General features: G+C 54.9%; 1 protein-coding gene across 3 annotated transcripts in view; it reads right to left on the minus strand.

The window, feature by feature from the left end:
- EIF2B3 (eukaryotic translation initiation factor 2B subunit gamma) overlaps nt 1-12311 on the minus strand; it is a 120394-nt gene that overhangs the window by 50068 nt on the left and 58015 nt on the right. For 2 of the 3 annotated variants that reach the window (XM_075935853.1, XM_075935856.1), the window contains one exon: nt 6564-6653. The exons of the other annotated variant lie outside the window; for it this stretch is intronic. In XM_075935853.1, coding sequence (XP_075791968.1) covers nt 6564-6653 — 90 coding nt within the window. The remainder of the gene's footprint in view (nt 1-6563; nt 6654-12311) is intronic. 3 annotated transcript variants of the gene reach the window in all.

A 12311-nucleotide genomic window follows, 5' to 3' on the forward strand; every position in this document is an offset into this window, starting at 1 on the left:
GTTTGCCTTATCGGGGTCCCTGCTGGTCAGATTTTCTCTGCGACTGGAAAAGTTAACGAGCAACTCTGGCACTGGGTTGGTGGAGAAAGGTGTGTAGCCTCTGAGCGGGACCTGATACCAGTTAACCTGCCTTGAGCCCGGGGGAGCGAGGCCAGAGCACGCCACAGACCTTTCGTCAGGCCTAGACCAAAGACAACTCTTACGGGCACCCAGAGGCTGAGCACATCGAATGACGTGTGGGTGTTTTCTTGGCTCGCCAGCGTTTTGATGTCCAATATCCCCACGTGCCTCAAGAGCAGCTAGTGAAATGCCCTGAAACCGCGGACAGCCTGTTTCGGGACATGGGAGCAACCCTTTGATGGGCAGGGCAGCTGGGGCGTTTCCCCTGTGGCTTGTGTTATTTCCTCGGTGGGCTCCGCTGGTGCTTGGGAAGGCGCTCGCTAGCGACGGAGACCTGGGAAGGGCCCCGCTCGGAGACCTGAAAGGGGGTGCTCCATGTGGCCAAGCTGGCCAGCGACATTGGTACTGACCAGCCACAGATGGCCCACACTTTGCCAGCCCTGCATCAAGACAGGATACTGCGTATTGGGCTACCATGCTTGTGGGGATGGTTTCCTTCTAGAGCCAGGAGAGGAGTGTCCCAGCGGTGGGGGAGAGAAGGGCATGGGGGTGGGACCGGTTCTGACGACTATGCCAGGCACATGGCCAATTGCAGGGCTGAGAGAAGCGGCGAGGGAGGCTTGAAAGCCTCTCTCAGCACCATGAAAGGTTCCGGCGGCAGCATGGAGTTGGCACAACTGGTCCAGAGGCTCTTAGCATTCTGGTGCTGCCCTCTGCCAATGCCAAGGCCTTCTCCCTCCACCTGGGGCCCTCCCTGCAGAGTGGACGTGCTGCCCACTTGGAGCTGTTTATGCCTGCTGCCGGAGCGCCCTCCCCGTTCAGAGGGCACAGCAGCAGCGCCGCGGGGAGCCGGGGTCCTCTGGGGACCGCCCCGCTAGCCCCGGGCTCCACGTAGCGCTGCCGCTTTGAAACGCTGCGGGGAGCCCGACGCCGGCACAAAGCACCCCACCCCAGAGCACCCTCTGTTCGAACTCTCGCTCCTTGGGCAGGGAGGGCACACAAGAAAAATTTAGAAGGGAAAAAAGGAATCAATGAAGGCGTCTCTTTACTGAAAGCAAGAACTGGGTCAGGTACAGTCCACGTCCCATCTTGTTGCTGTGCGTGGTAAGAGGCAACAGCGCGGGGGGGCTGGTGGCTCCACAGAGCTGGCGCTGGGGGGAGCCAACTTTTAAGGCGGCACCCCTCCCCCTCCAGCACCAGCTCCTGCCTGCCCCCCGACTCTCCACACTGCCTCTGTGGGAGGCAGCAAGGTAGAGAGGCAGGTCCACAGAGCCGGCACATGCAGGGAGCTGGATTAGAAGCCAACTTCCTGCGCGTATCAGCTCCCACCTGCCCCCCTTACCCTCTGCTCTGCTGCCTTTCTATTAGAGGCAGCAGCACGGGCGGGGGGGCGGGGGGGAGAGGCAGATCCAGTGCTCGTGAGGAGTCAGCTCCTGCCTCCCCCCACTTGCTGCCTCCGGGCAACAAGGTGGGGGGAATGCATGTAATCAACAGGATTAACCGATAAAGCCAGGCTTGTCAGTTAATCGTGTAGTCATCTACATGTTGCCATGCCTACTTTAAACCCTCTTCTGGGAGTAGGTGGTGACACAGGGCACATGGGTGGCCCAGAGAGATCCTGGCAGGCAAAAGATGCATGTGCAGCTCCAGAGGGAGCCACCCGGACACATATTCAAAGGAGAACGTGTATTTTATAGGTTCTAACTTTACACCAAATCTGCGGTAGGATGAAGTTCAGCAGACATGATCTTGGCCAGGAATCACATTTTTTCCATATATTCTATCTGCAAGACAAATGATTTTTGGAGGGGGAATTACAAGCAGGGCTGTATTTTTTTAAAGAGGCCTCAACTTGTCCTCTAATTTTCTGCCCACCATCAATTGAGGGTGAAAACGAGAGCCTGATGATGAAGCCTCATTTGTGGGGACAATCGAGTAGTCAGTCATCTACCATAAATGCTATCCTTTGTGCCTATAACGGACTGTGGGCATGATATTATTGGTACATCCTGCGTGCTACACACACACCCACCCAGACGGACTACACAGACACCCATTCACCACTCTTCCAGGACGGAGCTGCAAAAGGAGTTTTGGGGTGTCGGTGATAAGCTCTGTAAAGCATAAATGTTGCTGTATTATTTGTTTAAACAGACATTCTGCCAGGGGAGAGCTCTGGGCAGATTTCTGGCAAAGGAACAAATGAAAACCGACGATGTTATTTCACGTAGATCACAATGTTTCCACTAAAGGTTTCCCAGGGACTGTCAGCAAGCCAACTCCGGGCACGTACTGCATCGCTATTAACACCTGCCTACCCAGCATGCGTAGATCCTCCCCCTGCTACCAACTGTGCTCAGGGAAAAGGGAGTGAGGACCGTTTTCCATTGCCCCAGCAAGTAGCAGCCAGGCAGGGTTCCAAGCTAGCGCTCAAGAGAGCCTGTCAGAAAAGGGGACTGGCTACCGTGCTAGCCAGCACCACAGGGCCCCAAGGGTGTGAGGGCTGCCAGCTGGGGGGGGTGACCATGCCCCCAGCCAGCTCCAGTCTCTCCAGCTGACTGCAGCTTGCTGGCCTGGGCTGCGGGCTGATCCCTGCAGGAGAAGCAATCTCGTGCCTGTCTCCACGAGGTGCAGGTGTTCCCCAGAGCCAGCCAGCCCCACGCGGGCAGGATGGCTCCTGCGTGAACTATGGCCACACACAGAGGGTCTCCCAGCACTACCAATTTGCCCCTCATGGTATCCTTCGCCCGATAAAGGAAGCTTTTAAAAAAAAAAAAAAAAAAAAAAAGGAATCCCCTTCTGGCTGGTGCACATCCAGGACCCTGCATAGAGAAGCCAGGGCTGCTCTGGAGTCCCATGGCTACCAGGAGCTAGGGATCCTGCTTGGGATGTAGGGCTAGTCTTTTGGCTCACCTGGCACCAATACCCAGGCAGTCCCGTTAGCTCAGGCCTCTCCGAGGCAGAGGGCCCAGAGGGCCCAGCAAGGAAAATCCCTCGGAACAGCCACGTCCAGGATACATTTTAGACCAAAATGTTTTTTGTTGCTTAGGTTTACAGATAGCCCCCCCAGGAATTCAGCACGTTTGGCCTCCAAGTGTCGCGTGTGTGCCCGGCATCGGGGCAGGGTCGGACTGTTAAATGCTGACAGACGGACTGGGATAGTGTTTGAGAGATGTGTGGGACGGGGGGAGGGGGCACGGATGGACGTTAACTGCCAAGAATATATGATCTGTGTGGGAGAAAGCAGTTTTCCTTCTGTGAAGAAACAAACCCTGAGAACGCCTGCCCGGGTTTCCCCAGCAAGGGAGCGCGCCCTCCGGAAGGACAAGTATTGCAGCACCAGGAGATTCACCTGCCCTTGCTCGGCCCTTAACTCAACATTGCTTTTCTTCATTTCAGCCATTGCCCTGGGGCGGGGCTGGGGAGGAGGGGTCGGCGCGGAGGCTGTCCCGTGGACAGAGGACGGCCCCAGCCCTCTCACCGCAGAAGCGCCTCTCTGCGACCACTGCAACTCCAGCGGGCACAGCCAGGGGAGGGGCGCATGTCCCCCCGCTGGGGCAGGGCCAGGTTCTAACTGATTTACGTGCCCCCCACAGCTGCCCCACAGTTTAAAACTCACACCTTGAACTGAGCGGCTGCGGCTGTGTGCACGGATCAGGCCTTTTTGCTGTCTGGAGGGGCAGGCGGATCCCTCAACCTGCCAGTCATTCTCTTCCCTTAGCACCATTTTGCCTACACACTGTTCAGCCTGGTGAGCATGGTCTATCACTGGTTAGCTGAAACAGCTGACTAACGTTTGCCCTTTCCAACACATTCCAAATGAAGCCATGGCCTCCTTAAAGTCTATGGAAGCTTTCCGCTGACTTCAATGGCGCCATGATTTCATAGTTCATATTCAAATTCAGAATGTAAACATTTCTGGCCCATCGGCGTTCTGCCACTCCCCACGCACCCTGGCTCCTGCCTGCTGCTTCCCTCCCTGCGCGGCTGCGTCTGCATCAGAGGAAGGGGGCTTCACATAACCGTTAAGATTAATCGCTGAACCCAGACTCGTTGGTTCATGTAAATGGGTACACATTCACATCCCTAAAAAGGAGGGCATGAACTCTTTGGGAGATCAAATAAGCCATCAAGACAGATTCAGACCCAGAGAGCCTGGGGGATTTTTTTTTTTTGAGGGGAGAAGACTGACATGTCAGTTATTCTGATATGACACTGTTGCATAGACATAGCCTTCAAGTCCTGGGCTCACAACATCCTCAGGCAAGGAGGATTTCTTTAGCTCAGGAATAATAAATGTCAATCTGTGCTCATCATATTTTGTTTAGTGCTTCTGTGACAGGCTGAGCCACAGCGAGCCCCGGGAGCCAAGGGGTTAACTGCCCAGCAAGCTGTTTTCTGCTCTGGCCTGTAAATACACACTGGAAACAAATGCGGGGCCCGCAGCGACGAAAAGGGACAAGTGATTCCTGCCGTCACACCGCCAGGCTCAAATGCGACCCAGCATAAATACGGCCCTCCCAAGGAAGTGACGGTCTCAGCGCTTCCCGGCACGGTACAACAGCCTCCCTGTTCGCTTCGGGCCCGCCTGTTAGTTTTCACCTCGCTCAGACTCAAACGCACCGTCTGAGCTTCTCCAGCCCCAGCACGGAATGACAGACGCAAAATCTTCACACACGTTTTCTCCAGACCGGAAACCAGCGTTTTTAAAGCCCCATCATCTCGCCATCAACCCTTCCAGGGCGGAAGTACTCCACCGGGTCTTTCAAAAGGCCGGGAGAACCACTCTGTGAGCATGCACTGTCCGTCCCTTCCCCCCGGAAAGACAAACAGGCCGAGAATGCCCACCGGGGCCGGAAGCCTGAAAACCAGCGTTATTCATTATGGCAGGAATCCCATTTTCCAAGCATGGCAATGCTGCGCCGTGACTGGCTCCCTCGCGGTTGGCTTTCGCTTGAATAATAAACATGTAGCTGAATACACAGAAACGAGCAGCCACCTGTGACTGGCCATCAGAGCGGCGCCATCGAGCCCTGAACACGTTCGCTCAGCGGCATGAGACACGAACCCAAGAGGTCAATTATAACGTACAGGGCTTGGACCTAATTTAAGAGATGTGGGCACTACAGGGCAACAGCCTCCGCGGGCCCCTGGGCAATGTGGGGAGGGGCCAGCTCCACTCCCCCAGAAGGGGCAGGGCCAAAGGCAGGTGACCCTCCGTCCCCCTGCCCGGAGCACGGCGCGCCCTCCGTCCCCCTGCCCGGAGCACGGCGCGCCCTCCGTCCCCCTGCCCGGAGCACGGCGCGCCCTCCATCCCCCTGCCCGGAGCACGGCGCGCCCTCCATCCCCCTGCCCGGAGCACGGCGCGCCCTCCATCCCCCTGCCCGGAGCACGGCGCGCCCTCCATCCCCCTGCCCGGAGCACGGCGCGCCCTCCATCCCCCTGCCCGGAGCACGGCGCGCCCTCCATCCCTCCCACAACCACGGTGAGGAAGTCCCCTGGGGATTGGTCACTGATTTCCCATTTTGATACCACCCTGATCCTGCCCACTGCCCACATGCAGAGCCTACAACCAAATGCCCAAGGGGGGTGTGTGTGTGTGTGTGTGTGCGCGCGCGTACGCGCATCTTGAGAGCCTGTATTTGTGCCTTCCTTTGCTCTCAAGGCCACTAGAAATTCCTTCCTTCCTTCCCCACTGTTCTCTCTCCTGGCCGTTTCTCTGCTAAGAAATATGGCTGTGAAATCACCTACTAGCCATGACCTTTAGCCTCCATCTCACCTCAAAGGGGGAAAATAGATTGGAGAACTCAGTGAACATTCCCTCTCTGTAGTGGCCCGGCAAGTGCCCCCAATCTAACATCCCCAGGCCGGACTACGCGCCGTGCTTGGCTTAAGGTAAACACGGTGATTTTTTTCCTGTTTCATGAAATGTTCTAGCAGGATCCCACTCCTCTTCCATAAATGGATGTTTTTCTTACCCTTGGTGGGTGGTCTGGGAGTATCCACATGGGAACAACACAAACGAAGCACATAGGATGCTACAGAGACTGCCCGCCTAGAGGGAATGGGTGGGGAGGGGGAGAGAAAGGTGAGTGCTGAGTGTGTGCTGGGGAAAAAGAAATAGGCGTGAAATGTACTCACATCTCTACCCAGTGGGGGAACCCTGGAAGAAACCAATTGCCCAGCAATGTAGGTAGAAGCAAGCGACAAGGTAAGATGATCAGAACTAAGGAAAATGGCTCTGCTTTTCCATTGGGCTGATGCAGGCTTTAAACCAATGGCTGGAGTCAGAAATCAGAGATTTGTGAACACCACTAAGTGGGCAGACGAGTTGCTTGGTTTTAGAAATAGACGCAAGAGGGGGTCTAAGAAAACCCTGCAGATAGCGAGCTACGGATCACATTCAACATCTGGCCTCACCGCCGCCCTCTCCCCGCTCTTACCGATTTTCTGCAAGGAAGTCCACCACGTATTTCTTCAGGCAGTAGAGATGGGCGTCCACCAGCCCCGTCCTGAGGTGCACTCGAGGGTGTCTGGAAGGGAAGAGAAAACAGGGAACTCTCACCACCGCGTTCGAAAGCCGCCGGAAAGAGCTCGACCTTGCAGTTCAAAGCAATGGATGGCAGACGATTACAAGGGGAAAATGTTACGCCGGCCCACCTACTGCAGGCTTAACAAAGAGGTGAACAGTGGTGGCTGCCCCCACTGGAATGGGTCTATAAACGTACACCTGCTGGCTCTGCCCAGGGAAACACCTCCCCCAGAAGTCATTCTGCCCGCTACATTTCCTCTGGAAGCCCAGATTGCACGTGCCTGGGCAGAGAGCCAAGACAGCAGGCCCTGCGAGCTACACGTTATGGTACCCTGACATTACCCAGTGGAATGTAAGGACTATCTGTGGGTACTGCAGCTCCGGCCCCCGTTAGAGTGCAGCTGCGGAGGCTCCTCTGACGAACACAACTCACTCCACGGTGGCCACACCATTATCACGTGTCTTCCAACACCACGAGGGAGACCCTGAGAGAAGGGAGCTGCTCCCCTTCCCCGCGGAGCGCCGCACGAGGCTACCGCTCAAGTACAGAGCGCGTGGCTGTGTGATGCATTCGCACGGAAAAGCCCATTCGAACACACATCACTGGGCCCCGCTCCCCAGCTGGGAAAGCCGAGGTCCCACCTATAGCCGCTGGCAGCGTAAGTATTCCTGGTAACGCTCAATAGTCTGTCCACTCAAATCTGGGCGAAGGACAAAGGAGGTTCACATCCTAGAGCAGCCAGGCCCATTCATTCTTCCTCTCTGCCCCTCCTCTTCCCTTAAGGGGGGCCCAGAGCCTCGTACGGCAACGTGCACCAAAAACTCCAGGGGGGCCCGGAGCCTCGTACGGCAACGTGCACCAAAAACTCCAGCAGTTCTCACCGACTGTGCTTTCCCGGCCATACAAGACTGAAGGGTTCTGGCACAAGGAGATGAGAATCATCCGATCACCCTTCCTAGAGCCTGTGCTGAGCTAGTCAGTGGCACTAAAACACTAGCAAGTTGTGGGAGATCTCTGTAGTGGGACTCAAAGCAGGCAGGGTAGTAAGGGGAGGAACTCCCACCCACCCCTGCACCTGGCTTTAATTTTAGCTCTTTCCCCTTTTCTGTCTAAATTCATGCAGGAAGCTTGAACCTACACGTCCTGCCAGTGTGTTCTCCCCCTCGTGTTCTGCTTTCACCCCGACGAAGTAACAGACCGTGGCTCAAGAGCCAGAAGGTTCAGCTGCACCAGGAAAGGGCTCGCTGACAGCTCTGGGCTGCTTTTCATTGGATGAGGTGGGAAGAGACATTCTCTATACAGAGCATGACAGAAACCCACAAGACCAGCACGCAGGGAACACTTACTTACTCCTGACTTTGATGAAGACCAGAGTGTGTTAGTGAAATATTGTGTGTGTGTGTGTGTGTGTGTGTGTGTGTGTGTACGTGTGCGCGCGCGCGCTTCTCATTTATTGGATTGGCACATAAGTGGGGGCAAATCTACTTTAATTTAAGTGCACTTCCCAACTGCGTCATGCAGCTCAAGCAAACAGTATGCTAAACTATATCCAATGTCTTGAATCCCACGGGGAAAGGGCAGATCGTCCAGTAACAGAGAAACACTTTCCCATAAAGTATGTCATGCTAACAAGTGCTCGATGAGCGTGGAGGGGATTACCTCGCTAGCCCAAACATGAGTTCTCCCAGCCGTGCTCCGGCACGGACGTTACGAAGGACCAGATGTGGCTATGGAAGGAAGCCCTATTAGCAACGTGCTCTGTACAAAGGAGAGAGGGAACCCCCCTAGTTTGTGAGAGTGCTGAGGTCTTGCATTTGAGGGCTCCCTCCTGCACAGCCTTCTGGGAAAGGTGTCCTCCTTTCTATGTATGGTGGAGGATCCTGATAGGCTCTCTCACTACAACACGTTTTTCAAAGGTCAGGACCACCCCCTCCCCCCAAAACCCCCCTACGGTGACAGAGGAAGGAAAGGGAGCAAGCAGAAAAGTAAGAAAAAAGGAAGGCAGCAAACCAAGCAGGGAAACATGACGCAAGCCTGTTCCTAGCTTTAGGGTTTAACGGCAATGCTGGGTTTCCCCTTCCTGAGGGCACATGCATGACAATCCCCCTTACGCAAAGGTGAAGAGTGCAGGCTGCATGGACTACAAAGGCCTAGCAAATACTAGCAGGGTGGCTTGCCCTGGGGGCTGGAAGGCGTGGGGCCAGCCAACCCTAATTACTGTGGCCCCACACCTGGGAGAGATTAGGTGATTGCCCTCCAAAGAGCAGCAGGAAAGCACTGGGAAAGGCAGGAAAGCAAGCGCATGAAACAGCACAGAGACCGCTGTCCTCAGGGGCCTCTGGAGGCCCGTGCCAGGCGAGCAGGAGGCTCCTCTCCAGAAGGAACCCAGACGGGGTTTGGGCCGGGTTCCGGTTGTGGAAGACAATGCCAGAGCTAGGTTTGAGCTTTCAGGGGGTGGGGATGGATTTGGGGCCCTGAGGACCGTTTGAACAGTCCCTGGTATTACACCAGCCCCAGCAAGTAGCCAGTGCGCCGTTCACAAGCAACCCGAGAGAGGGAGACAGAGGCAGAGTGCCCTCCGGCCGGGAGGGGGCCGACCAAGATACATGGCTCACAAAGACCAGTGGAAACCAGGAACTCCTCAGTTAACACCGGCTTTGTCACTAGCTTCATGTGTGGCCCAGGGTCAGTCAGAGCCTCTGGGCGTGTTCTTCCCCGGGGGGCTGCAAGCCTTTCCACGCGGATCTCTGGGCCACATCTGAGACAGACAGTTAAGGCCGAGGACCATTTTTCCAGCATCCCTGCCCTGCACTCTGCCCAGCCAGGGGCAAAAGGGTCTCCTGCTCACAACGCCCTGAAATAACACCGGCTCCATCAACAAGGCAGCCTGAGGGCGTGTCTCCGGGCTAGCCAACGTTTGGCACAAATGGCCACTAATGGAACTTGAGGCTGGCTCACGCAGGGAGAAGGCTTGACACGGACTTGCTTGCTCCAGGGACCACCTAAGCGATTTGCACCGGCACGGAGCCATCGATTACATTATGGTCACAGCTTCAAACGTGAGCAGCTGACGCTCTGGTGAGCGCCGTGAGCGTGCGGGGAGGACAGCCACGCCATGCTGGCCTGATGATACGACTCCTTCATAACAGGCCTGTAAGGAAGAATCGCGTTTTGATGTATTAGCGGTCAAGCCAAGGTTATCTTCCAGTGAAAGTACAAAAAGAGGCAAGTAATCTAATAGATTCCCAGGGCAGCGAACTCCAGCACCAGTTCAAACGAGCATCTGGTCTCGAAGATCAAAAGCAGGACGGCCTCCCGCTACAATCTTTACAAGAGCATGAGAAATGGGTCAGCCACCAGGAGCAGCTGATAAGGAAAGAAACAAATGCCGACTAACCCAGGTCTTGAACCCTGACAGGCCGAGGTTTCTCAGCCTGAAACGACCAGGCGGTGGGCCTTTCATGAGATCAGCAGTCGCAGAGCATTTGCAAGGAGGAGCTGGTTGCAGTTGGGTAAGCGTTAAATAATGAACGCTGGTTTGTTTGTTTGCCAGACATTTTGCTGGGCGGCGCATGCCACGGGCAGTGATGAGAACTCTGTCATGGCACCCAGGAAATCTTCCTATGAATCCTATCAAGCTAGCGAGCAGCAGCCTACAGAGCTTACCCCCGGGCATATGTCGGCGGATGTCAATGGGGGTCCTCCCAGTCGTAAGTGCCTTGCAGGGCAGCTGAAGGATCAAGTCCTAATGCCCAGGTCTGAGGGGCTCACGGGAGGGAAATGGACACTGGTGAAGCTCTGGGAAGTCGGGGGTTGAAAAGAAGCGGCTTGCGAGGAATGAAAAAAGGAATTTCATTTGTCCAAGGAGTGCTCTGTGGCCGGCAGCTCTATCAAATCCCGTGTTGGGATGCGTCTGCACAAGCCCCCAGGAGCCGGCAGAAAAGCCAGAGCATGCAGTTCCTCACACACCGCTCCGAAACGGGGAGCAGTGCTATCAGCATTCATGCAGGCATCTCCCCTCCTCATCTGAAAATGGAGCTCGAAGCTTTGTCTTCCTGATAACTCCTCTCTCTCAGGATTTCTGCCCTCTGGGTAATCAACCACTGATAGCGGAGACGCCCCTTGGTCCAAAAAAAAAAAAAAAAAAAAAAAAAAAGGACACTTGTTTGAACTGAAAACTAATGAAGAGAGGTGCCCACTAAGTTCAAACCAGCTTTGCCCCCCCGCTGACAGCGAGGTAATGCCAGTCGGGGTCAAAACCATAAATCGACAGGGAGCACAGGGAATGTTTAAAGCCGGAGTCTCTCTGCTGAGCACGGGGCTTCGGCACAGTAACCCCACCGCCTCACAAATAAACCAACTGAGCACGCACAATCCATGGCCTCTCCCCTTCACTTTGTGCAGCTGTGGATGGAGCAGAAATAGCTTTGAGGAAGCCCGAGGACTTGAAGTCGGCCATCTTTTAATCCTCATGTGAGCGCTGTCCTAAGGAAAAAGCACTCCCGCCTGCAATGATTAGTCCGACCGCTGATCTTTGAACTAATTAAAAACATAAGAACAGCCACACTGGGTCAGACCAACAGTCCCTCTAGCTCAGCATCCTGCCTGCCAACAGCGGTCAATGCCAGATGCCCCAGAGAGAGGGAACGCAACAGGTAATCCTCACGTGATCCCTCCCGTCACCCAATCGACATGTGATCTACGGGGATCCTGTGGCCATGGGAGGTCAGGGCGGGGTGTTCCTTTTTAAACAAAACACATACTAAGGGCATGCCATGGGCCACATTGCTCATTCCATCTTCTTCACAACTCGTGGACATACAGCACAGCACTCTACTCCACCCGCTGTAAGAGGTCTTTCATACCTCCTGCACTCTGAGCTGGATTCTTGCACACTCTCCGGGCAGCAGGTGTTCCAAATGTACCCCACCGTGCCCGGGCTGTTTACACAGAGGTGCTGTTCTCACGTAAAGCTGTGGATGTGAAAGCAACATACAGCTCAGTGCTACCAGAAATCTTACAGCCAAAGTCGCAAGCCAACTTTTAAATATCTCAGGCACTCCCCTTTGAAAGAAGAAAAGTCCATCTAAGAAGTACGGCTCGTTTCCAGTGCAGCTTTTGGCTGTGAAAACTACCAGTGGAAAGAAGACCACTGTTACTTCGGCTCTTCAGAACACAGCCACTGTCTGACCTCCATTTGGTACAGTGCCTTTACTCCAAAGAGATCCCAAAGCACTTGATGAAGTGACAGGAGCTTCCTGTAACTAAGGAGTACTTTGCCCACCAGTGAAATGCTGCCACCTCTAGGCCAAAACGCAGCAGCTGTTACTAGTCACAGCTCACGGACAGCCTTGCAAAATTCTACTCACCCACACCCCCGCCCCACACCAGAAATTATTCTGAATGGGTGAGTAAAGCATCAATAGCAGATTTCATGCCAGGACTGAGACCGTCCATGGCAAGCCTGGAAGGCTGGATTACAACTAGCAGTGAATACGCTCCCCAAAGGAAGCGGTGGCAGGAATACAAACTGGCAGCTGGAATCCTCAAGAATTCCACGTCAGGAATATTCTTTTTGCACTCAGCTATTTAATGCTCTACTGCGTCCAAAGAGACGCAGCACTGGCACTGGCAAGGGGGCTTTATTTACCATAACCG

The sequence above is a fragment of the Pelodiscus sinensis genome, chromosome 9 (assembly GCF_049634645.1).
Source record: "Pelodiscus sinensis isolate JC-2024 chromosome 9, ASM4963464v1, whole genome shotgun sequence".
Classification (NCBI taxonomy): domain Eukaryota; kingdom Metazoa; phylum Chordata; order Testudines; family Trionychidae; genus Pelodiscus; species Pelodiscus sinensis.